This window comes from Protopterus annectens, chromosome 10.part0 (genome assembly GCF_019279795.1).
Source record: "Protopterus annectens isolate FY-2018-M chromosome 10.part0, PAN1.0, whole genome shotgun sequence".
Lineage (NCBI taxonomy): Eukaryota > Metazoa > Chordata > Ceratodontiformes > Protopteridae > Protopterus > Protopterus annectens.
This window is the reverse complement of record NC_056744.1, coordinates 1,448,703,786-1,448,731,237: the sequence shown is the minus strand read 5'-3', so window position 1 is coordinate 1,448,731,237 and position 27,452 is coordinate 1,448,703,786. Positions and strand designations below refer to the sequence as shown.

Below are 27,452 nucleotides of genomic sequence, written 5' to 3'. Positions count from 1 at the left end.
TATTTTAATAATGAACACATACAACTTGAAACAATACAACGTAAAGTTTGTATATGTTAAATCCCCTTGTAATATGTAAAATGCATTTATATCATTCCACATTGATATGTAGCATGTTATTAAAGGGATAATTTATAACTGTGATGATTGTAACATTCTTGATTAATCAGATAACTGACAGTCATCCTATTAAGAAACAAAGAAAAAAATATCTATGCTTTCTTTAAAGACAATTCTGTGAAAATATTGAGCCCAGTTCCATCCAACAGTATCCCCGATTTCCACCATAAATCACACTGCATAAAGTAGGCACATACAGTTCCAGTTAGAAACAATATAGTGATATGTTAAGTCCCTGTAAAGTATATAAATGCATTTATATCACACCACATTAATAAAAGAATGAATTGTGATAATGAGCATTATAATTTGCCACAAGAAAAAACAAAAAAAGTTATAAATGCTTCTATAAATAAATACTATGGTACTGTAACACCCAGTTCCATGTAACAATGTCCCTGGAGTACAACAAACAGCAACTGTAATACAGTTTATACAGATAGTGGATCAGCTACAAAAATGTCCAAATTTAGTAATAAACTAATGAAAAAATGTCAAGAATAAATTCAGATCCAAATATATGCATCCAAACCAATGAGCTCGAATGCTGCTATAAGAAAGTTTGTGGTTCCTTAGTTGGGTAGTATAAAAATGGATTCCGTTGTTAGTTTGGCCAACCAAGATGTATATTTGGTCAATGTAGTCACATAGATGTATAAAAAGCTGGCAAGAAGACTTCAGGATAAGACTATTATAGTCCCGAATGCTGTAAAACTAAATTCTGTGTCAGCATATGAACATAATGTCCCCTTCCATTCCTGTAATGGTGTGGATGTTATCGAAGCATACAAGTGTGATTACACCATATAAACAGAGTTTCCAACAGTCCGTTCTCACCAAAAAACAGCTCCGTTTTGATTTTTACTCAGACCTCACTGAATATTGTTAAGAAACCAAACATATATACAAATCGACTGACCATTGTTAGCATATAGGTGTAGACACCATGCGGTTGTTATTCCAAATGAATAACTTGAGAAACAAGTCTCACGAGTGTAGCAGCAATTTTTTAGGTCGTTTTGTGTTTTTTTCATTTATTATGAGCCGCTTCATGCTGGTTCAAGGTGTCAAGGAGCCAAGCATGACACACTGCACAAGAGTGGGTACCATTGTTGGCGAGGCCAGTCTGGTGCAATTAAAATCGTCCTTGGCTTGTCCTGTTTGATCTTTAGTAGTACCTTGGAGAGCACAGAAAGGAGGAAAAGCAGAAACTGATAGGTTTTTCCAGCTGAAGGATAGAGCATCCACTTTCCAAGCTAGGTTGTGGGGAATCCTTGTGCAAAATTTGTCCAATTGATGGTTCTGGAGGGAGGCAAACAGGTCTATATCTGGGCTCCCCCATTTGCTTGTCAACATGTTGAAAATCCCTGGTTCCAGTTTCCACTTGTGTGGGTTCATGAGGTTTCTGCTTAGTCTGTCTGCCAGTGTATTTAGTTTTCCTGGCAGGAATTGAGCTTGTAGATTCACTTGGAAACTCAAGGCTGTGTTCCACAATACCATGGCTAGTCTGCAGAGGGGGTAAGAATGTGTACCCCTCTGCTTGTTTATGTACCACATGACAGTGGTGTTGCTTGTCTTTACCATTAGTTGTCCTGGAAGAATGTGGTCCTTGAAGGCTGTCAGAGCATTCTGTACAGCTAACATTTCCTTTTGATTTATGTGCAGGTGCATTTGACTTGGGTTCCATTTGCCCTGAATGCACTTCCCTGCCAGGTGAGCCCCCCATGCATAGTCTGATGCTTCTGTTAAGATTTGGGCGGCAGGGGGGAATGTGAATGGTAGTCCCCTGTTTTGGTGGCAGGCCTCTGCCCACCAAAGGATCTCTAAGTGTAGGCAAGGTATGACAGGAATCCTTGCTTCTAGATCCTGTGAATGTTGACACCATAGGCTTTTGAGATACCATTGTAGTTTCCTCATATGCAGCCTTGCATATGGAATTAGAAGAATGCAGGAGGCCATTTACCCCAAGGCTTTCAGTATTTGCCTTGAAAATAGCTGGGTTTTTGTGGCCACTTGTTTGAAGTAAGTTGTCAAATGAATCCGTTTCTCTGGCGTGAGGAAAGCCATCTGGGAAGTTGTATTCAAGCTTGCTCCCAGGAATATAATTTGTTGACAGGGTACCAGGTGGGATTTCTTTTAGTTTATGGTGAACCCCAGACAACTCAGTACCCCTTGAACAAAGGCCAGATGATTCAAATGAATGTCCTTGCTTTCTGCACGAATTAGACAATCATCCAGGTATGGGTATATTTGAATATTTCTTTGCCTGCAAAATGCAATGACTGGAGCTAGGCACTTTGTGAATATCCTGGGCGCAGTAGATAAGCCAAAAGGCAGTGCAGAGAACTGATAGTGCATGTAGGTTGCTTTGAAGCGTAGGTATCTTCTGCAAGACTCTCTGATGGGGATGTGCAGGTATGCTTCTTTTAAGTCTAGTGTTGCCAACCATGCATCCTTGCCTAGCATAAAAAGCAGCTGGTGAAGAGTCAGCATTTTGAATTTTGGAATCACCAGAAAGGTGTTTAGAATAGAAAGGTCCAGGACAGGACGGCATGTATTGCCTTTTCTGGGTACCAGGAAAAGTCTTGAATAGAAACCTTATCCCTTTTTCTCTTCTGGTACCAAATGAATAGCCCCCATGCTTAAGAGAGAGAGTACTTGATTTTGGGCCTCTGCCCACTGATTTGGGGGTAGATCTGGCCACCTGCTTGGTGTTGGTAAGGTGTGGAATTTGGGCCACTATATTTAAAATCCATTTGTCCTGGGTAACGAGTTCCCAGTTTTTGGCCTGCAGACCAATCTTTCCGCCTAAAGGAGCATTCAGTTGGGAAGTGCTTGGAAGTTTTAAAAGCAAGTCATTGAGACAGTTTTCCATAAGTGAGAGTCTTACTACTCCCTGATGTGGGTGCGGAAACCCCCCCCCACTGCTTAGTCTTGTGTGTCCCCTGGGACTGAAACCCGGGGTTTCTGCTGTGACTGGGTTTGGCTTGAGAAGACCCGGAAGGGGCTGGAAAGGACCAATTCTTAGAGAGCCAATGCCTACTAAATCTAAAAGGCTGAACTTGTAAGAAATCTTTAACAGTTTGCATAGATTTAGCTTTATCTTCCAACTTTTTAAGAACTTCCTAAGCCTTTTTGCCAAATAGGCAGTCCTGACTTAAGGGAGCATCCAACAATTTAGCTTTAACATGATCAGGCAAAGATTGCTCCTTAAGCCAAGCATGCTTCTGAGCACAGACCCAGTAACAGCAGCCCTGCAAGAGGCCTCTAATGAATCAAATCCACATTGCAAAGTATGTTTTCCAACCTGTTCAGCAGAATGCATTAAATCCTGTAATTCTTTATTTTCCGCACAGTCAGGAATCAACATCATTTTCTGTTTAAGCAATCCAATAACATGTTGCTGGTACTTTAACATATGAAATTAGCAGTTTAAAGCACTAATGGACAAGGTTGCAGAAGTGTAAACCTTCTTACTCAATCTATCCAGTGCCCTAGAATCTCTATCAGAAGGGGTAGGAATTTTAGCAGTAGAAGCCTTAATGCCCTTTGGTCCCTGTGAAATAGTCTCTGGATCCGCAATAGGATTTTTAAAAAGGAACTTATGAGAATCAGGAATCCTGTAATATCTGTCAGTTTTTTTGGGAGCAGGAGGCAAAGAATCAGGTGCCCAACTAGATTCCAAAAAAGCATCAACAATGTCTAGTACAGGAGGAATAGCTAAAGGCCCTGCTGAATCCCTAAGCCGCTTTTTTGAATCAGAAAAATCCTGGCTTTCCCAGTGGAAATGCTCCCTTACAGTATGTAAGGTTTCACCAAAAGAAAAATCCTCTGGAGGGGAAGCAGAGGGAATAGAGTCCTCTACATCACAATCCTCATAAGTAGATAAGGGCAAAACCAGATTATCAGAAGAATCAGAAAAATCAGAATCCTGGTCAGAAGATTCATTAACAACTTCAGTCCTAGGTCTCTTAGAAGGGGGAGGTTGGCTTCCCCCGATTAGAGTTATACGATCTTCAGCCATTCATATTTGTTTTTTAGGCATAGAAGCCTGAGCATGCAGCCTGGGTGTCAGTTTTTTAGGCATGGTTCGAGATTTAAGCCTAAATGAAGAAGAAGGCGTCTGTTTAATATGCATGTCCGTAGGCCTGAATACACCCTCAGAAGCCGGTGCCTGCACAGCGGCTCTGGACCCATCCAAGGTAGAGACATCCGCGGGTTCCACAGTTGAAGCATCTCGTGGTATACAGGACTCCGAATATTGTCTCAGTAGAGGCCTGCGAATCAGAAGTAACGGGTATCAGGGGCTGCGAAAGTGCCTCACTGAGTACCAATGAACTGGCGACTGGCTTAGGAGAAGCATCGTCGGCAGTTTGGATCTCGGCGGCCTGCCTCTGTCTATCTTTGCGTTTTTTTCAAAATCCCGGTAGTCGGATGGCTAACCGACGACATTTCTAGATAATCAAACAGAGAACCGAAATATTTAAGAGGCACAAATATACAAACGACGGATAGAGTACTGATTAAATAAAGCACAAAACCGACAGCAAGGTACGTCATGGTTAGGGCCTAAGCAAGGAATACAGTACGAATGAAAATCTTTATGAGGTATTTGCTTTCCACAAGTAATGCAATTATTAATTTTTACTGACTTCAGTAAGGAGCAAGAAAAAGCTTCCCCAATGGGGTACTTAGCTTTATTTGAAGACTTTGGTTCTGAAACTCGAAAACGAAAATTTCAGGAGTTGGACGGCTGGCACTTGCGAACTGCTTCTGCTTTGGGCACCGCACGGCAAGAAAGACTGATGTAATGGCGTCAGCTGCATGTTTTATACCCCTGGCATCATGGAAGAAGGGACAGCAACCGATGCAGGACCAAAGACTTCGTTAATCAGGCCGACTGACGGCTACTGCAAGCAGATAACCCAAATGTAATGACTGCAACAGTGAAACATGAACATCTTGGTCTGCTTCACAAACTGATTCGGCTTGCTCAAATCCGAATTCAGCCCGAGGTCTTTATTTTTCTTCTAATGGCAAACAAAGACAAATAAAATAAATAAATAGAACCTTGTGCAGACCCTGGATCCCCACTGGTCTGGTGGGACCTCTTGGATGACTCTACTTGCTAGCAGCTTTTGAATTTTGGTGGTTGCTGCTCTTCTTAGATGGAATGGAACATCTGGAAGTCATCTAGGAGTTAGGGGGCTTGTAAAAATGGAATCAAGTAGTCTCTGTTTAAGACTCACGCATTCAAGATAATGGTTTCCCAAGATTTCAGGTGTAGAGCCAATCAACCCCTGACTGGCTCCAGAATACGGCAACTGGGTAACCCTTCAGGGTTGTTGAAAGGGCCTCCCAAAGAAACTTCCATGGAAACCCTGGTGGTGGTGGTGGGGGGATTGGCAAAATGGTTAAGGTGTACAAGGTTTGATTCTCATCTTCGGGAGGCATGGCTAGGCTGATAAAGGACATCTAGGGTCATTAGCCTAGTAATTATCTATGAACCTATTGGAGCAAATCAAACTGTTGAAGGAGATTTCAGTGAATACAAAAAAACCCCTAAAAAACAAAGCCAGTTTGCCAAAACCACCTTTGATGAAAGTGGAGATTACCTCTTTCTCCACTGTTGTGCAGCCCTGGAGTTGGTATATACCCACATGGTTGCCCCAGCTGCAAAAAAAATTTGAGTGTTTTGGCGAACTGGTTTTCATTAGAGTTCATCAAAACCACTTTTGATGGATTAACACATATCTGCCCTGGTTCTGCAGACCACCCCTAACATGGTGGAAGTGTCCATTGTGGTTACTCCCCCTGCTGTGGGGGGGGACCTTCAAAAGGAGCCAATTGAAAAGGCTGCTGAGATTCCCCCCCTTTGGGTTATGAGAAAAGAACCATTGTGAGGTAGCAAAATGAACTCCAGTGGCAGACAGTGTCCGTCTTTACATCTGGCTCACTCCTGGTCAAAATGTCTTTAAACTTTGGCCCAAAAAAGACAAACCATCAAAAGAGACGTTAAAGGAAGCCCACAAAATCACACAATCTCATACGGGCGTGATGACGCATAGCAATGCTGGTGCAAGCCACCCATGACGTACCATCAGCTGTGTTAGAAAGCAGATGTGTGGACACATTACAACTAGATTAAAAGATGGACAGAGTTTCCAAAACCTTCTGAGCGTCTGGAGACTGCGGTGTCTTTATTCTTCTTGTTACTTCTTACACTATGGCCCGCTGAAGCCTGGTCAACTGTGCCAAATAATTTAATGTCCTCAGTGTCATTGCAAAGGTGGCTAAGGCATAGCCATGCTTCCCTAAGTGGTCTAGCATCCAGGACTCTCTATTTGGTGAATAGACAGAGCCGCTCTCTTCTGAAGTGTCCTTTTTGTTGGTGGCCGCCACCACAATAGCATCCGCAGTAGGTACCTTACTCCATTGAAGCCAATCCTGGGGGGGGGGGGGGGGGGGCAAGAATCTTATCAGACTTCTTGGGGCTCGGTTCTACCATACTGGGTTCCTTCCATGCCTTCTGAGACACTAAATCAATAAGTGCATCTGGAGGGGGAGCCACCCAGGATGTGGAAGGGCCCACCTGGAAGGCTTCCAAAAAGTACAGTTGTGTACACTTACCATAAATGTAGATGTTCGAGTGTATTCACTGTTGCAATCATTACATTTGGGTTATCTGCCTGCAGGTAGCCCTCAGCCGGCCTGAATACCAGAGTCTTGGATTCCTGCATTGGATGCTGTCTCTTCTTCCATGACGTCAGGTCATCAGGGGTATAAAACATGCAGCCGATACCATTACATCAGTTTTTCTTGCCCCAGATGTCAGGTGCCCCCATAACAGGAAGCAATTATATGTTATGTTACACCTCCAACAAAAAGCAAATACACCAGAAAGCTCAAATACACCAAACAAGAAGGAAAGTTAGAGCCAAGAGAAGTCAGGGGGCTGGAGGGAGGGTAACCAGGACTGCAACAGTGAATACACTCGAACATTTACATTTATGGTAAGTGTACACAACTGTACTATGTTCTTCGTCTTTCACTGTTGCAGTCATTACACTTGGGTGGATTCCCAAAGCTAAGAAAGGAAGGAGGAAGTGAGAGAGCATTAGGACCAGCTATTAAGCCCTGCAAAACTGAAGTGGCAAAGCCAGCTCTGGATTTAAAAAAAATAGGCATGTGGTAATGTTTGTTGAAGGTATGAACAGAGCTCCAGGTAGCAGCTTCTAGGATGTCCCTGGTAAGGACCCCTCTGAGAAAGGCTGTAGAGGTAGATGTAGCCCTGGTGGAATGTGATCTTATCCCCTATGGGGAAGGTTTCCCATGGTGCTTATAGCAGAAATGAATGCAATGGGCTATCCATTTAGAAATGGTTTGCTTTGAAATGGCCTTCCCCTCTGCCCCTGCAGCAAAGCCAATTAGCAGCTGTTTAGATTTTCTGACAGGCTTAGTCCTGTCCAAATAAAATCTAAGTTGTCTGTGCATGTTCAAAGAGTGCAGAATTCGTTCTCCTTTGTTTTGTAAATTAGGGAAAAAGGTAGGCAAATGAATGGACTGATTTAGGGCTGCACTAGACACCACCTTGGGCATAAAGGAAGGATTGGTCCTGAGGGAAACGCTGTCTGCATGGAAGATAATGAAGGGCTCCACTACCATGAGGGCCTGAAGTTCAGACACTCTTCTTGTTGAAGTGATGGCTAGAAGGGCGTTTTCCTAGAAAGGAATTTCATCTCTGCAGTTGCAGCTGGTTCAAATGTAGGGACAATGAGCTTTTCCAATATGAAGTTAAGGTCCCAGGCTGGAGTAGGGACTCCGCTGGGGGGGGTCTTAAATTTTTAGCCCCTCTGAGGAATTGCTTTTACAGGGGGTGAGAGAAGAGGGGAGGTTCAGTATTACAATGTGCTGAAATTGCAGAGGCATGAATTTTAATAGACGAGAAGGACAGGCCCTTGTGGAGCATTTCTGTTAAGTACTGAAGAATATGAGGTAAAATGGGAACCGTAGTGCCCATACCCTGGGGGTCTGGCTTCAGGAACAGTATCTTTTCCACTTTTCCAAAATCCAAGATACAAAAAACTGAGAAATTAAAACAAAAACTGGCAACTTCACTGAAGACTGAATCCTCAAAGTTTAATGAAGCACTTTTCATCCAAATACTTCTTTGAACTTCATCAGATACTAACTTTTACAAAAATCAAGTTTAAATAGTCATGTTTAACCATGATTAAAATCAGCTGGTCTCTCCATCTTAAAAATTTAAGGGAACAGTAGTTAAAATAGCATTGTGAACATAATATGCATTTTCCTGTTCTTTAAAACTGCCTTATTTAACAAGCAAATTAATACATTTATCGCAGCAGCAATATGGTGAAAATCATATACGAAAATTGTGTAAAAATGTAAAGAGTCTCCTCATTTATCTAACCTTACATTACAGTGCTATTTTAACTACTGTTCCTTTAAACTTTAAGATGGAGAGACCAGCTGATTTTAATCATGGTAACACATGACTATTTAAACTTGATTTTTGTAAATGTTAGTATCTGATGAAGTTCAAAGAAGTATTTGGACTAAAAGTGCTTCATTAAACTTTGTGGATTCAGTCTTCAGTTACGTTGCCAGTTGTTTTTGTTTTAATTTCTCTCTTTTCCACTTTTCAGCATAGGATTTTCTAGTACTAGGTCTCCTTGCTTCCAGAATGACCTCTAGCACCTGCTTACTGAGGGATGCTATTGGAGAGCTCAAGGAATTTGCCAGGCTGCAATGTTCAGGGTTTGAAGCTGAGGGTGCAGAATCTGGCCTGCCTGCTGGGACAGCAGGGAAGGTGTCTGAGGTAGGTGTCATGGAGCCAGCAGTATCATGCTGCACAAGGAGAGGTACCAGTGCTGGCGAGGCCAGTCTGGTGCAATAAGAATTGTCCTTGGTTTGTCCTGTTTGATCTTTAGCAGAACCTTTGAGAGGAGAGGCAGAGGGGGAAAGGCATAAACTGAGAGGCTTTCCCAGGTAAAGGACAGGGCATCCACTTTCCAAGGTTGACTGTGGGGAGTCCTTGTGCAAAATTTGTCCAATTGGTAGTTCAGGGGGGAGGCAAACAGGTCTACCTCTGGAGTCCCCCATTTGCTCAAGAGGTTGAATATTTTTGGTTCCAGTTTCCATTCGTGTGGGTCCATGAGATTTTTGCTTAGGTCGTCTGTCAGTGAATTTAGCTTGCCTGGCAGGAATTGAGCTTGTAGGTGCACTTGGTAGCTCAAGGCTGTGTTCCACAGAGCCATGGCTAGTCTGCAGAGAGGGTACGAGTGGGTTCCCCCCTGCTTGTTTATGTATCACATAACTGTGGTGTTGTCTGTCTTTACCAATAATTGTCCTGGAGTGGTCCTTGAAGGCTGTCAGGAAATTCTGTACAGCTAACATTTCTTTTTGGTTGACATGCAGGTGTATCTGACTCAGGTTCCATTTGCCCTGAATACACCGCCCTGCCAAGTGAGCCCCCCATGCATAGTTTGATGTGTCTGTAGTCAGAGTTTGGGCGGCAGGGGCTAGATTGAAAGGGAGCCCCATGTTTAGGTGGCATGCCTCTGCCCACCAAAGGAACTCTGTCTTTATACAAGAAATGACAGGAATCGCTGATTCCAGGTCCTGAGAATGTTGACACCATAGGGTTTTTAGATACCATTGTAGTTTCCTCATATGCAGTCTTGCATATGGAATTAGTAGAATGCAAGAGGCCATGAACCCCAGGGCTTGCAGGATTTTCCTTGCAGATAGCTGGGTCTTTGCGGCCAGTAGTTTGAAGTAGGCTGTCAAATAAACTTGTTTCTCTGGCGTGAGGTAAGCCATCTGGGAAGTTGTGTTCAAGCTTGCCCCCAGGAATACATTCTGTTGGCAGGGTACTAGATGAGATTTCTTTTTGTTTATGGTGTACCCCAGCAAGGTTAGAAGTTTCTTTACAAATGCCAGATGTTTTAATAGCATGTCCTGGCTTTCTGCCTGAATCAGACAATTGTCCAGGTATGAGTATATTTGAATATTTCTCTGCCTGCAAAATGCAATGTCTGGAGCTAGACACTTTGTGAATACCCTGGGTGCAGTAGATAAGCCAAAGGGAAGTGCAGAGAACTGATAGTGCAAGGAGCCTGCTCTGATGTGTAGGTATTTCCTGCAAGATTCCCATATTGGAATGTGCAGGGAAGCTTCCTTTAAGTCTAAGGTTGCCAACCAGACATCTTTGCCTAGCATAGGAAGCAGCTGTTTAAGTGTTAGCATTTTGAATTTTGGGATTACCAAAAAGGTTTAGAATAGAGAGGTCCAGGACAGGACGCCAAGAGCTGTCTTTTCTGGGTACCAGGAAAAATCTTGAGTAAAAACCTTGTCCCCTTTCTTCTGCTGGGACAGGCTGAATAGCCCTGATACTTAGAAGAGAGAGAACCTGCTGTTGAGCCTCTGCCCACTGATTTGGTGGTAGGTCTGGCCAACCGTTTGTGGTTGGAAAGGTGTGGCAGTGGAATCTGTATCCTTGGAAAACTATATTTAAAACCTTTTTGTCCTGGGTAATGAGCTCCCAGTTTTTTGCATGTAGGGTGAGCTTTCCTCCTAAGGCAGCAGGCAGTTGAGCAGGGCTTGGAAGGGTTAAGGTCAAGTCATTGTGACATTTTTCCATAGGGAGGTGTCTTACTACTTCCAGCTTTGGAAGTGGGAGCCTCCCACTGCTTAGGCCTGTGTGTAGCCTGAGAATGTAGCCTAGGTGGTCTGCTGTTCCTGGGTTTGGACTGAGAGGTCCTGGAAGTGACTGGAAAGGACCAATTCTTAGAAGGCCAATGCCTGCTAAATCAGGGAGGCTGTACTAGCAGGAAATATTTAACAGTTTGCATAGATTTAGCTTTTTCCTCCATCTTTTTAAGGACTTCTTCTGCTTTGTTGCCAAACATGTAGTCTTTGTTTAAGGGAACATCCAATAATTTAGCTTTAACATGATCTGGTAAGTTTTGCTCCTTAAGCCAAGCATGGCTTCTAAGTACAGATCCAGTGGCAGCAGCCCTGCAAGATGCTTCAAGAGAGTCAAAACCACATTGCAAAGTATGTTTACCAACTTGTTAAGCAGAATGCATTAAATCCTGTAATTCTTTATGTGCAGCACAATCAGGAATTAACATAATTTTCTGTTTAAGTAGTCCCATAATATGCTGCTGATACTTTAACATATGAAACTGGCAATTTAAGGCCCTAATGGCCAAGACAGCAGAAGTGTACACCTTCTTACCCCATCTGTCCAAGGCCCTGGAATCTCTATCAGAGGGTGTAGGGTTTTTGGCAGCAGTAGCCTTAATGCCTTTTGGTCCTTGGAAAATGGTCTCTGGATCCGCAGTAGGATTCTTGAAGAGGAACTTGTGACAGTCAGGTACTCTAATACCCGTTAGGTTTTCTGGGAGCTGGAGGTAAAGTGTCTGGGGCCAGGCTAGATTCCGAGAAGGTATCATCTACAATGTCCAGAACAGGAGGGATAGCTAAAGGCCTGTGTTGAGGGAGGAGTAAGAATTCCCTAAGCCTCTTTTTGGAGTCAGAGTAAACCTGGCTTTCCCAGCGGAAATGCTCCCTAAGAGAGTGCAAGATTTCACCAAAAGAAAAACTTTCTGGAAGGGAAGCAGAGGGAATGGAATCCTCTGCATCAGAATCCTCATAGGTAAATAAGGGCAAATCCTGGTAATCAGAAGAAACAGAAATTTCAGAATCCTGATCAGAAGAATCAGAAGGAAAATCAGTTCTAGGTCTCTTACAGGGGGGGGGAAGGCTGGCTTCCCCCAATTAAAGTAATAAGGTCTTCAGCCATTCTAAGCATTTGTTTTTTATGCAAATGGGCCTGAAGGTTTGGACGTTGATTTTCTAGGTGTGGGTCGAGTATTAGGCCTTGATGAAGAAGATGGCGTTGGTTTAAAATGCAAATCTGTAGGCCTGAAAACACCCTCAGAAGCCGGATCCTGCACAGCGACTCCGGACCCATCAAAGGCAGAGACATCCACAGGTTCCATAGTTGAAGAAGCATCTCGCGGCATTTCGGACTCCGAATGGGTCTCAGTAAAGGCCTGAATATCTGAAGTCGCAGGTATCAGGGGCTGAGAAAGCACCTCACTGAGTACCGGGAAACTGGCGACTAGCTTAACGGAAGTGTCGTCGGCAGTTTTGGACCTATGCAGTTTGTCTGTCTTTATCCTTACTTTTTTTTGAATATCGGTAGTTGGATGGCTTACCGAAGCCATTTCTGGATAGTTAAACTGAGTACAAAAATAATTTGCTGCAAAAATAGACAGATGACAAATAGTTCGGGGGGTTGAATAAGTCACAAAACCGACAGCGAGGGACATCGTGGTCTGGGCCTAAGCAAGGAATGCAGTACGAATGAAAATCTTTATGAGGTATCTGCTTTTCACAGGTAAGACAATTATTAACTTTTACGGACATCGGTTAGCAGCAAGAAAAAGGATCCCCATTGGGGTACTTGGCTTTTTTCTAAGACTTCGGTTCTGAAATTCGAAAACGAAAACTTCAGGAGTTGGCCGAACAGCACTTGCGAACTGCTTCTGCTTCGGGTACTGCACGGCAAGAAAGACTGATGCAATGGTGTCGGCTGCATGTTTTACACCCCTGACAACCTGACGTCATGGAAGAAGAGACAGCATTCGACACAGGAATCCAAGACACTGGCATTCAGGCCGGCTGAGGGCTACCTGCAGGCAGATAACCCAAATGTAATGATTGCAACAGTGAAACATGAAGAACACACACTGATTATTCTGGAGAAGGCCTTCAGAAGTCCAGCCCTCCCCCCCCCCAATGCTGGTGAAGAAGCATTAACAGACAAGTCAAAGGAGGCTTCTTCGTGAGGGGATTTTTGGGGACCCTTCTTCTTCAAGGTCAGTGTCTTCAGTGAAGGACTCCTTGGGTTAGTCCACAAGTTTTCTCTTACACTGCCTCTTTTCTGAGACTTCCTGCCCTAGAGAACCAGGAGAGAAAAACAGAAGAGGCTGGGAGCCCTACTGGTAGGACAGTTTGGAGACCAACTGGAGCAGGCTCGAGCACAGATGTGGAAGAGGGTTGACACTGGTTGCACTAGACCATTCACTCTCCTGACAGGACAGCATCCTCTCCACAACACTGAACACAACAGTGAAGAAAGGCCATCCTGACCAGGAGGTCATGGGTTCTGAAGACAGCAAGGACATGTTGGGAGTCAAGAGTCATTCTGCCATGGCTCACTGCTGAGACAACAGCCGAGCTATCAAAGGCAGAAGCCCAGAGTAGCAGGGGTGACCCAGCAATGGGAATTGAACCTGACCCAGAGAGTCCTGCCTTGACCTGTCAGACCCAGGGTTCATCTGGCTCCAGCACAGCCAGGGCAGAGGAAACCAAAACCATGACTGGAGTCGATATTGGTCAGGCTGTCAGCTTTGGTCCTAAAGAATGGAAGGTGATAGACTCTGAATATCTTAGTTCCAAAGGACCCTGGGGAGGAAACCAAGTGACAGGAGCCAAGGCACTGGGGTAAGGGCCCAGTGCCAAAGGAATGAGGCCTAATTCCATATGCGCCTGCAAGAAGGACCTCATCAGCTGCTCTAAATCAGATGTCTTAATGCTTCCCACAGACTGAGATGATCTAACCGAAGAGGGCACCAATGGGGCTTTGGATGACAGCCGATGGGGCAACGGCTCTAGCCTGCTGGTCCATGCCGGGGAAGCTCGGATCTGAGCAGGTGAAGGAGAAGACTCGAGAAAACTCCCTTGGTGCTGAAGGCAAAAAGGCGGAGAAAGACTGCCTCGAAAAAAACAAACTAGACAAAAAAGGGCTTGAGATACTAATGGTCAAGGAATGTGCCTTCCCAGAGACCACAGCCTAAAGGTAATGGACTCTGAGGCAGAGGAACCAAAGGAGATTGGCTTCAAGGTAGTGCAGCCAAGGGACATTGGCTCCAAGACACCAGCCCTGAAGGCAATTGGCACCAAAGTGTCAGGGTCTTGGGACTTTTGGATCTGGCTGGCCAGCAGCAGGAGAAAAGTACAGTTGTGTACACTTACCATAAATGTAGATGTTAGAGTGTATTCACTGTTGCTGTCACCACACTTGGGTTATCTGCCTGCAGGTAAGCCCTCAGGCGGCCCAAATACCAGAGACTTAGTATTTCTGCATTGGATGCTGTCGCTCCAGGACTGACGTCAGGTCGTTAGGGGTATAAAAACAGGCAGCAGACGCCATTACATCAGTTTTTCTTGCCCCAAACGTCAGGAGCCCCCCAAATAGGGAGCTAAGTTATGGTAGGGAAAACACCACCAGTAAAAAGTAAATACCAATAGCAATAGCCCTGAAAGGGGTGAGTAATAGCCATAGAGAGGAGAGAGACAGAGAAACCAGGGGGGCTGGAGGGAGGGAAACCAGGACTGCAAAAGTGAATACACTTGAACATCTACATTTATGATAAGTGTACACAACTGTACTATGTTCTTCGTGTTTCACTGTTGCAGTCACACTTGGGTGGATTCCCAAAGCTGAAGAAGGGCGGAGGCAGTCAAGAAGAGTTAGGGATGACTAGTATGCCTTGCAAGACTGCTGTTGCAAAACCAGCACCTGGATTTGGAAAAGATAGGCAGGTGGTAATTCTTGGTGAAGGTGTGTACAGAACTCCAGGTAGCAGCTTCCAGGATGTCCCTGGTAGGGACTCCCCTGAAAAATGCTGCAGAGGTAGATGTTGCCCTAGTGGAATGTGTTCTGACCCCCTGAGGGGTTGGTTTACCATGGTGCTTGTAGCAGAAATGGATACAGTGTGCTATCCATTTGGAAATTGTTTGCTTTGAAATGGCCTTGCTCTCTGCCTCTGTTACAAAGCTGACTAGTAACTGGTCAGATTTTCTGAAGGGCTTAGTTCTATCAAGGTAGAATCGGAGCTGTCTGTGCACATCCAAAGAGTGCAGGATCCTTTCCCCTTTATTTTGAGGATTAGTGAAGAAAGTTGGCAAATGGATGGATTGGTTGAGAGCCAAACTGGACACCAAGTTAGGCATAAAGGAAGGGTTAGTCCTGAGGGAAACCCTGTCAGCATGGAAGATAATGAAGGGTTCCACAGCCAAAAGTGCTTGTAGCTCAGACACTCTTCTAGCTGAAGTGATGGCCAGAAGCAAGGCTGTTTTCCAAGAGAGGAAATTTAACTCAGCTGACGCAGCAAGTTCAAAAGGGGGAAGCGTGAGCTTTTCCAGTACAAAGTTAAGGTCCCAAGCAGGGGTGGGTGCTCTCCTAGGTGGCCTCAAGTTGTTTGCCCCACTCAGGAATGGTTTGATAAGAGGGTGCGAGAAGAGAGGTGACTCAGTGTTGTAATGAGCCGAAATGGTTGAGGCATGTATCTTAATGGAGGAGGAGGACAGGCCTTTGTGGAGTAGATCTGCTAAGTAATCCAGGATTAGAGGCAGGAAGGGCAGAGTTGTGTCCTCTCCTTTAGACTGAATCCAGGAGCAGAACCTTTTCCACTTAGCATAGGATTTTCTTGTACTGGGTCTTCTGGCTTCAAGAATGACGTCCAGCACCTGCTTGCTTAGGGTTGCTGGGGAAGAAATCAAGGAATAAGCCATGTTGTAACATTTAGGGTTTGCAGTTGTGGATGCAAAATCTGTCCCAGGTTGGGTTCTGGTGTAGGTGCCAGGGTAGCACTGGTGACAGGCTGCACAGGAGTGGGTACCAGTGCTGGCGTGGCCAGTCCGGGGCAATAAGAATTGTCCTTGGTCTGTCCTGTCTTATCTTGAGTAATACTCGAGAGAAGGGGTCGGGGGAAAGGCATACATTGAGAGATTTACCCACTGAAAAGATAGGGCATCCAGTTTCTAGGCCCTGCTGTGAGGATTCCTCATGAAGAATTTGCTGAGTTGGTGGTTGTAGGAGGAGGCAAAGAGATCCAACTCTGGGGTCCCCCATTTCTGAATCAGAAGGTTGAAGGTGCTGGGCTCCAACTGCCACTCGTGTGGCTTTAGGAGATTTCTGCTTAAGTCGTCTGCCAGTGAGTTTTATTTGCCTGGTAGGAATTGAGCTTGCAGATGGACTTGCATGTCCAAGGCCTTGTGCCACAGGGGCATGGCTAACCTGTAGAGTGGGTAGGAGTGGGTTCCCCCTTGCTTGTTTATGTACCACATAACTGTGATGTTGTCTGTTTATATTAACAGTTGTCCTGGAAAGAGAAAGGATCTGAAAGCTGTCAGGGCATTCTGCACATCTAGTAGCATCTCTTTTTGGTTGATGTGCAGATGAATTTGACTTGGGCTCCAGTGGCCCTGAAAACATTTGCTGTCCATGTGTGCTCCCCAGGCATAGTCTGATGTGTCTGTGTTTAGGGTCTGGGCGGCATGGGGTTGAGAAAAGGGCAGTCCCTTGTTGTGGTTGCATGCTTCTGCCCACCAAAGGAACTCTGTCCTTAGGGTATGATAGGAATGTTTGTTTCCATGTCCTGAGAATGTTGGCACCAAAGACTTAAGTACCATTGGAGTTTCCTCATATGCAGTCTTGTATATGGAATTAGCAGTATACATGAGGCCATGAACCCTAGGGCCTGCAGTATTTTTCTTGGAGATAGCTGGGTTCTGGTGCCATTTGTTTGAAGTAGGCTGTCAGATAGACTTGTTTTTCTAAAGTGAGGAATGACATCTGGGATGTTGTGTCCAAGCTTGCTCCCAGGAATACAATTTTTTGACTGGGTACCAGTTCTGATTTTTTTTTTTTTTTTTTTTTTTTTATTGAGACGGTGTTTCACAAATGTCAGGTGCTGCAACAGCAATTCCTGACTGCCCGCCTGAATCAGGCAGTCGTCCAAGTATGGGTAAATTTGGATATTTCTCTGCCTGCAGTATGCAATGGCTGGAGACAGGCATTTTGTGAAAACTCTGGGATGTGCAGATAGGCTTCTTTTAAGTCTAGGGTGACTAACCAGGCATCCTTGGCTAGCATAGGAAGAAGCTGCTGCAGGGTAAGCATTTTGAATTTTGGTTCCACTAGGAAGGTGTTGAGAATTGAAGGATCCAGGATTGGGCACCAAAAGCCCTCTTTCCTGGGTACCGGAGTAGAATCCTTGACCCCTCTGTTCTACTGGAACCGGCTGAATAGCTCTGATATTGAGCAGGGAAGCTACTTGGTTTTGAGCCTTTGCCCACTGCTTTGGTGCCAAACAAACTGTCCTTGTTCAAAGGAGTTTCTAGTAACTTTGATTTGACATGGTCTGGCAAGGTCTGCTCCTTGAGCCAAGCATATCTTCTCAGTACAGAGCCAGTAACTGTTGCCCGGCAAGATGCTTCTAGGGCGTCAAAGCCACACTGCAAAGTATGCTTGTTGACTTGGCTTGCAGAGTGCATAAGTTCCTGCAATTCTTTAATTTTCTGCACAGTCTGTAAAGGTTGTCACTTTTTGTTTAATAAGTTTATTTTTATTTTATTTTATTTTATTTAACATTTGTTGACCGGGAATGTCCGACTAGGTTCCACAGAGCCTGTTTTCAGCGGAGGCCCGGGGAGAAATGCTCCAGATGCATGTCTTTGGACATGATATGTTGCTGGTACTTCAGCATGTGAAACTGACAATTCTATGCCCTAATAGCAAGAGTTGCAGAGGTATATTACCTTCTTACCCCATCTGTTCAAATCCCTGGAATCCCTGTCCGAAGGGGTGGGATTCTTGGCTGTAGTTGCCCTGATACCTTCAGGCCCCTGGGAAATGATGTCTGGGTCAGCAGTAGGATTCTTGAAAAGAAATTTGTGTGTGTCAGGTACTCTGTAGTACCTGTCTATCTCCTGCCCCTAGTAAACCAAAGTGACAAGAGTAAGACTGGATTCCATAAAAACATCAACAACATGCAGGACAGGGGGTATTGCTAAAGGCCTGTGCTGAGGCAACTCTATGAATTCTCTGAGTCTCTTTTTGGACTGAGGATAGTCTTGGCATTCACAGTGGAAATGCTGGAGACAGGCGAGGAAATGCTTAAGGTATGCAAGGTTTCACCAAAAGAAAATTCTTCTGGAGGGGAGGCAGAGGGAACGGATTCCTCTGCATCTGAATCCTCATAAGCAGATAAAGGCATGTCTTCATAATCAGAAATCTCAGAGTCCTCAGACTCCTGGTCTGTAGAAGCTGTAGGGGACTGGTATCTTTTTCTCTTAGCAGGGGAAGGCTGACTTCCCCTAATTAGTGTAATAGGGTTTTCGCCCATTCTAAGCATTTGTTTTTGTGGCATGGGAGCAGGTGTATGCAATTTGCTCGTCGGTTTTCTAGGCATGGTATGTGCTCTGTGCTTAAGAAACTCTATAGTTTTGGTTAAAAAAAGAAGTCATCAGTTGAGCGAAGAACTGCCACAGAAGCCGGTGCCTACATAGTGGCTCTGGACCCATCCAAGGTAGAGACATCCGCAGGTTCAATAGTTGAAGAGGAGTCTCGTGACATACCAGACTCCGAATATGTCTCGGCAGAGGCTGCAAATCCATAGAAGCGGGCATCAGGGGTTGCGAAAGCGCCTCACTGAGAACCGGCGGGCTGGCAACTAGCTTAACGGAAGCGTCGGCAGATTTGGACCTATGTTATCTGTCTCTGTCTTTATCCTTAAGTTTGTTTGGAATATCAGTAGTCGGATGGCTTACTGAAGCCATTTCAGAATACAGACATTGACAGCGAAAGAATTTTGCGACAAAGAGAGCCCGACAATGAATGGTTTGGGCATTAAACAAGGCACAAAACCGACAGCGAGGTATGTCGTAGTCTGGGCCTAAACAGGTGATGCAGTAAGAATGAAAATCTCTGTGAGGTATTTGCTTTCCACAGGCAAGACAATTAACTTTTTCTGAAATCAGTTAGAGCAAGAAAAAAGGATCCTCGACGCGGTACTTAGCTTTAGAAGACTTCAGGATTATTCAATTCATAAACGAAAATTGAGGTAGTCGTCGACCGGCACTTGTGAACTGCTTCTGCTTCGGGCTCCTCGGCAAGAAAGACTGATGTAATGGCGTCGGCTGCCTGTTTTTATACTCCGACCTGACGTCAGTCCTGGAGCGACAGCATCCGAAGCAGAAATACTAAGTCTCTGGTATTCGGGCTGACTGAGGGCTACCTGCAGGCAGATAACCCAAGTGTGATGACTGCAAAAGTGAAACACGAAGAACATCAGCTGGAGCCGACAGCTTATGGTCTGTCTTAGGTTTTGAACCTTTAGATTGCTTGCTACCAGTCTTACTACCTTTACTAGTGGAGGCCAAGGAAGAAGACCTCTGAGGCTGAGCTTAGCTCTCCTCTTGTTGACAGCCCAAGAGCCAAAGCCCTCACAAAATGAACGAGGGGATTACAGATGAGCAGCCCTGAGGAGAATGACTGCAAGCCACACATTTTTTAAAACCTTTCTCCATAATACAAAAAAAAAAAAAAAACACACAACTGCTATAAAGGGCAAGTCCCAAAAGATGGGAAGAACTACCACTTTAACCTACCAAACAGAAAACACTACGCTAAAACTACAAACCTATCACTAACAAACACTATCTTAATACACAAGAAAAAAATAGGTAGAGGAGCAAAAACCCTGTCCAAAATAAGGTTATGGGAAGGAGCAAATAACTGAGCTGCTGTCCAGAATGGCGGCAAACTAGTCTTGAGACAGTTCTAGTAATGCAGGGTTACAGGTAGATAACTTGCTGAGTGGGAGTTGGCCAGCATCAGATCAGCTAACACACAGCTTGAACCCAGATGGAAAAGGCAGCATTGGATTTTAGAATTACATGAAGAAGTCCAGTGGTCTGAACACTCGAAACTATTCTTTTCTCATGACTATGGAAAATGCAACTTAAAAATATGACACTTTAAACAGAAAGCAGCTTTCCTTGTGCATTCATTTACTCCTATGAGCAGTTTATTTTTTTAACACATTTATTGAATTATCACTTGTGACATAGATTTACATTTACATAAAAGTAATCAAACCATAGTAAGTTCACATTTATAACTATATATCACATATATTTGTATATATCCTATAATCATTACATTGCATAATTACTCAGTTCCTGCCTTCTCTTAAATCCTCATTCCTCCTCTAAAACATTTTTCTGCATGTATTGTTTCCACAGTTTCCATTTATTTCTACGTAACTTAACCCTACCCTTTTCCAAAGATCCTACTTCCTGTTCTCTTATCTCTGTTACAATATTCACTACTTCAAGTACTGCTGGTTTAGATTTTAATTTCCATTTTCTAGTAATTGCTTTTTCGGCATTCACCAGAATTAAATTTAGCAAGCCTTACTATGTCTAGGCAATTCAGATCCTGTATCCCCAACTTAAAAAAAAAATTCCTTAGTTACACTCATTTGCTCGCCCAGTATTCCTGACAGGCTACTCTATAGGAAAATTTTAAAGTCTGCCAACTCGTTATACTTCCAAACATACGTTTCCAGCTACCTCTCTTCCTCATCACACCTCCAACATTTGCCGTCTATCTGAGGAAAAATTATTTCAAGTCTGCTTGAGGTATAAAAATTTCTGTGCAAATACTTCCAGGCAAATATCCTAAATCTTCTAGACTTTGTTGCATATTTGGGAGCCATACATATGTCCTCCCATTATTTCTTTGTGAAATGCATATATCTAATCTCGCTTCCCAATCTTTCCGACAATAAATTAATTTTGCTCACTAAAGATAAACAATTTGCTTTGTCCTTTAATGACTATGAGGATGCAATGTACAACATTTTAAAATTATCTTGGGAAACAGCATACACTACTGTATTAAGTCTAGACCGCGATTTTTAAACAAGCAAGAAAACGGAATGTTTCAGCTTCATTCAGCATGACACACACCTTCAATTCCGAACTCATCAGGTCAGAGCATTATTTTGAATGCTTATTCGTCTGTATACCACTCTGCTTTGATGTTTGCAGACTGCATTTGCATTGATGCAGCTGGCCTGCAGGCACATTTTTAATGGATACAACATGTTGTGCTTGCATCCAAGCCAACTTAAAAAATGGATAAGAAAGCCTTTAGATTTGATTTATATGACTGTTAGAGGGAAGAAGGGTAGGTGAAGCTCATCAGTCCCACTCCAAAGACTGATGCTTGCAGATTACAGAAATTTCTATAACAGAGGCACTGTTAACTGTCAGTCCCTTATTAATACCACTGATTAATGAATCCTATATTGCCACTTTATGACACAAGACATTATTCACTATTCATGCCTTGCTAAAGCATTTTTAACTTACATAAACTACTCTTGCCCATGTACTATACAAGACCGTGTCACATGCTTTGCAGCTATACCCACAGACCCTTTTCTGAGTTACCTACTTCAGTGACCAGTCAAAAATATCTATTACATTAGTCTACAATAAAACAGTTTATATACACATGCTGTTTCTGTGCTCGTGTCTGACTGGCCTAAGATATTTAACAATTTGTTCTTTTTAAAACAATTCTATTATTTTCCAAACTACAATGCTCAAATTTTTATCTGCACCGAGGAGCCTGACACTTCTTCTGGATGTTATAAACTACTCAGAAGAAAAGTTAAAGTAGACAGCAAAGTTAACAGTATTCTCTAAAATAATTCTAAAACTGCTGAGGCACATTACTCTTGTCAGGTGTACCATTTTTACAAGCTTCACTTCCCAAAAATACTCTTCAGAGTGTTCCTGTTTTGTTTTAAGTCTATCTTTTTTCAGGGAATTCTCAGAAATCTAATTAATATTCCTGACTTTTCACTGATCTTCTACACTGAAACTGCTCAATTTTTTATTAAACCTTTCAACACTTTCCCCTCAAACTTTCACCCTTAATCAAAATTAACTTCTATTTGGACTATCTGTCTCTTTTCCTTAGCAAAGCCATTTCCTCTCCTGTCCTCCAAACTCCCCTCTGTATCATCTAAAGCAACAACTGGATGGGTCCTAGAGCTCATGGTTCAAGTCACCACAAATCATATGGCTGCATACAAAAAATCAGTGACTGCAAAAAAGTAAAGCCTTGGGACGACTTCACTTTTCTCAAAAGGTACGCAATCTCAGAGGTAACGCATACAATTATTTAAGGTGTGCAGCCCTCCTGCAAAAATGCTTCTTTTTTTAACAGGCCATGATTTTCAGATCACCAACTTTTTGTATGTGATCATATGAAACATGGTCAGATGTGCAGTGATCTATAGAAAGATAGCTAGCAACAGTCTATTACTCTTCTTCCATTTCTATATGTCACGTGAAAGCTAGCTCACCACCTTTTATGAAAAGCGCTGATTTATAATGTTTTTTACGGTTAAAAAAATAGCTTGTTGACGCACAATCACAACTTTGCATGCTTTTTAAAATATAAAGACATACCTGAATTTGGTGGCCTGAGTTGCTACAGTAACAGAGAATCCCAAAATACCGGAGGTATTTCTGCAGGTTGGATACACATGGTACCTAAAAGAAAGTTAAGATCAGTATCAAAAAGAAGTTAAACCTAAGAAAGTTACAGCAAAAGCTATGAAGTTCTACTTTAATGCCAGATCCTCAGTGCAATTCTATCCTCCAGCCACAAGATGGACAGTTTTAGCCATAGACCTCTTAAATATGTACCCAGCCCTGTGATGCAGAGGGTTAAATCTCCGGCTGCACCCCAGATGACCGATGTTTGTCTGCTGACATGGGCAATGGATAAACTGAGCAAGAGAAAATGGGACTGAACAGCTGATGTTGGCCCTCCCTAACCTTGTGTGTGTGTGTGTGTGTGTGTGTGTGTGTGTGTGTGTGTGTGTGTGTGTGTGGGCAGATGTTGGTTTGCTGCACTATCGAAACCTGCAGAAATGCAGGTGTACTGCCACAACATGAAGAGCTTAGTATGCCCATGATGCGTGGAGTATGCTGTTTAGTCAGGAGATTGCACATGCATCCTCTTAGGCAACTATAACAGAGGTCATAGACTGCAGAGGGACTGGACAGTCCACAGGATCTATATGTCACTCGTCCGGTCAGGATAAACCAGACTGACAGTTGTGGGTTTGGTTCAAGCAGCTTTACTATATACAAACATCAGGATTGAGGCTTAGTAACAAACTTAAAATAAACCCATTTAACAGACTGACTACTGCACTCATACAAGTTAGCACTCTGGCTATTCTTTCAAAATAGCACTGCTGCCTGCACGTGCTCTCTATTTATATGCACGTGCCCTCACTTTGAAATGCTTCTTAAAGACACAGCACACACACTGTTCTACATCTTCCCTCTTTGAGAAATAAGTCATAGACTGAAAATGACAACATTCATCGACAAGCAACTGTACGAAAGTGATTCTTTGACATTCAGTTATACAGAACTAATTCTCTGACATGAAATACAGACCTAAATACAAATAATACAATCATGTCCAGGTTGCTGTGTATTTTACACCAAATCTAGAAATATGACCTGATCGTGTGACATAAAAATTAGAACTGGATTTAGCAATGGGGACAGTCTTTAATGAATGTTCAACTTAAGGGACATCTAGAACATCCTCAGGAATGAGAATACGTATTGTGACATGTCCTTCAACAGGAACATTGTCTGGGTTGCACTGAGATCTAGAGTCTGTATATCACAGGTACAATGCTGTGATTTCAATTCAGACACTGGAAGAAGATGCCTGCAATTTCTTCTGTATTCTATACCCTCAGATTCCACTAAGTAGGATCTCGACTGGGCACATATACCTCTCACTTGACCAATTTGATCAAAATCTTTCGCCATTTGCATCCTCACTATCTACTTCTTTCAATGGATGAAGAAATCTGCTCATTTTATCATAGCTGGACTTCTGAAAGGCACACTTTTTAAATAGTTGGGCTTTGATTGCTCTGATTTTTTTAGCATTAGGCACCAACAAACTGGAAATTATTGGCAAGGTTGTTCTGGTTTGCCTAGACAGAAGTCTCTGAGCAGGAGAGCCAAGTAAGTTGTCATGGGGTATATTTCTGAGATTAAGCAAATTCAAAAAGATATCGGTATTGTCACGCGTTGACCTCTTTAGTAATTACTTTGCACTTTGTACTGCAGGCTCATCCAGTCTGCTGGACTGGAGGTATTCCGGACTGCTAGTAATATGGATAAAGTCACACACTTTTGCAAATTTCTGAAAAAAATGACTGGTAAACTGGGCACCATTGTCAGAAATAACTGTGTGTGGACTACCATGGACTGAAAAGTGATGTTTCAACTTAGTAATAACAGTACTGGACATTAGGTAGCAGATCGATCTCAAGCCAGTTTGAATAAGAGTCTACCAACACTAAGTAATGTTGACTGTTCCAAACAAGTGTCAGTGGCTACTGTTGACTAAGATAGTTCAGGAATCTAGATTAACTGAAGTGGCTCTTTTTGCAAATGCGGTTTAGTATTACTGCATACTGAACAAGATGAAAGTACTTTATCAGTGTCTTTCAACAGAGAAGGCCAAAATAATAGTCCTCTCGCCCTTCTTTTGGTAGTTTCGGAACCTGGGTGGCCACAATGCAAACTCTGGATGTACTCATGTTAAGGAAGTAGAAACAATAATCTTAGGACCTTTGAAAATTATACCATCTTCCATCAACATTTCATCACTGTAAGGAAAATAAGGTTGCACTTCGGTTGGTACACAAGATTGCTTTGACGGCCATCCAACATTGATGAAGTGCTTGAGCTTTTCCAAAACTGGATCAGTTATTGTATGATCTCTTAGCTCATCAAGTCTTGTGGTAGAAAACGTACGCACCTCCATGACATCGAAGTCAAATTTTTCTGCATCAAGCTTTTCTGTGATATTTATGGGCAATCTGGATAAGGTATCAGCCAGATAAAGAAGTTTGCCTTTTGTATAGACCATTTTGAAGCTGTACTTTTGTAACCTGAGCATCATTCTTTGTAGTCTTGCTGGAGCTGTATGCATAGGCTTCTTTAAAATAGTGACTAGAGGCTGAGGATCAGTCTAGATCTGGATAGCTCGGCCATAAATATAATCTTGGACCTTCGAATGTGCGAACACAATTGCCAAAAGTTCCTTCTCAATCAGAGCATAATGCATCTCAGTTTGGGTAACAGTTCTAGACGCATAGCTTACTGGTCTGCCCTCTTTTAAGAATAACTGCAGCTAGACCAAACCTTGAACCATCACAGGAAAGAATTATTGGTTTGCGGACATCATAGTATCTTACTGTAGGTGGACTAGCGATTTTCTGTTTAAGGTCATTAAATGCTCTCTAATGCTGTTCCAACCATGACCAGGCAATATTTTTGTGCGTCAGCTCTCTTAAAGGTGATAATTCACTGTAGTCTGGTATAAACTAGCTCAAATAGTTAACTATACCAAGGAAACGCTGTAAGGCTTGGACATTGTTTGGAGCTGGCATCTCAGGAATGGCTGTTTGTTTGGAAGGATACGGTCATAAACCTGTACTGGTAAATAAATGACTTACATAAGTAACTTCTGGTAGCCTGAATTTACATTTCAGAGGACTGAGCTTTAAATTCACTTCACGCGTTCTGTCCAGAACTTTCCTGAGGTTTCTGTCATGCTCGGCTTCATCACTGCCTCCAACTAGTAAATCATCTACTATTATAGCACACGGATAACCTGAAAAAATTTGCTCCATTGTACGCTGAAAGACTTCACTGGCAGAATTTATTCAAGAAGCCATTCTGAGAAATTTGTATCTACCAAATGGGGTAATGAATGTAGTCAGTAGTGAAGACTTGCGATTAAGCATTACTAGCCAAAATGAACTCTCTGCATCTAGGACAGAAAAAACAGTGGTATTTGGCATGAGGGTAGCAACGTCAACTGTACTCATAGGATGGTGGGGCCTCTTTAATGCTTTGTTTAAGTCTCTTGGATCAATACATATTCTGAATTCATCTGAGCTTTTCTTATGAGCAACTTCCATGGAAAATACCCATTCAGTTGGTTCTGTGTCCGGACATATCACACCTTGTTTTCCCCTCTCTCTCTTGGCTTTTCCCAGTTAGGGGTCACCACAGCAAATCACCTTGTCTGCTCATGACTGGCAGTGGAGTTTTTACGGTGTCGAGTTGCCAGCCCGGCGCCCAGCCTTCCACAGAAGGCACACACATGCACGCACTCACGTGTTTCACCATTTTATCTAAATAGACCTTGACTTTGTCCTGCACAGCTATCGGAACTTTTCTCACTGGTCTGACCACTGGACTGATTTCAGGGTCTAATTTTAGAGTACACAACTGGATGTTTGTCTAGCCTGTCTTCAAAAATATCAGCATACTCTGAGAAAATAGCATTGGTGAAACTGGAACTAGGACATTTGTTTACATGATAGACTTCTTTGATAAAAGAAAGCAGTTTCATTCAAACTGTATGAGACCTAATAATGACTGCACAGGTCTTCTGACTACATAAACTTGCAAGCTGTAATTGTTCAAACTGAATAGCATGACAGCACTACTGAGCCTTCGGTTTGAAACTCCTCACCTCCATAAGCAACAAGCTTCACACAGTTAGCCAAATTAAGTTGTTCATCAGCTCTTACTCTAGCAAATGTTTCTGCTGACTTAACATTGCACTTTGAACCAGTGTCTACTTTGAGCTCCATGGGTTTACCATTAATCAGGACAGTACAAAACACTTCATTTTTTGCCAACAAATCTACTGCACTAACCTTTTCACCAACCACTGATACACCACCTACATAAAATATAGAGATGCAGCTTTCTATAGGATCAACTCGCTTTTTTGACTGGCCTTTCTTAATAAATGAATGAGGCTTGCTTGACTTACAAAACTTTTGAAAGTAGTTCCATTTTTTTTTACACTAGTGGAATTGCAGACCAAATGCTAAGCACTCTTTAAACTCATGACTGTCACCACAATTATGACAGTTAACAATAAGACTTAACTTGGGCTTTGTTGACTCACCCTTATGCTGCACTGAGCATGTTCATCTTACTGAGCTAGTCTTAGACCTTCCTGGAAAGTTACAGGTTCTCCCTGGAAATCCTGCAGGGGCTGCAGCTGCCATGTGCTTAGGCCTGTTACTGCTAGCCACGTGCTGCATGCTATGTTTGCTCTAGAGCCTGTTGAAACCATGCGCTTATCACATGCAAGCATATTTGTGTGCCTTTCTGTAAGCTCATGTATCTGACAAATCTCTACAGCTTTGTTCAATGTTAAATCACTGACACGAAGGAAAATCTCTCTCACTGCAGCATTATTAACACCACACACAAGCGTCTCTTATCAGCTTGTCTTTCAAATCAACAAATCTGCATGTTTTAGCTGTGTTTCTCAAGTCAGTAATATAAGCTGA

The 27,452-nt window shown here is 43.0% G+C and overlaps 1 protein-coding gene across 1 annotated transcript in view; it reads right to left on the bottom strand.

Moving 5' to 3' along the window:
* NRDC (nardilysin convertase) overlaps positions 1-27,452 on the bottom strand; it is an 853,803-nt gene that overhangs the window by 261,877 nt on the left and 564,474 nt on the right. Inside the window, exon 28 of the mRNA XM_044086887.1 lies at positions 22,495-22,578. Within this exon, the coding sequence (XP_043942822.1) occupies positions 22,495-22,578 (84 nt within the window). The remainder of the gene's footprint in view (positions 1-22,494; positions 22,579-27,452) is intronic.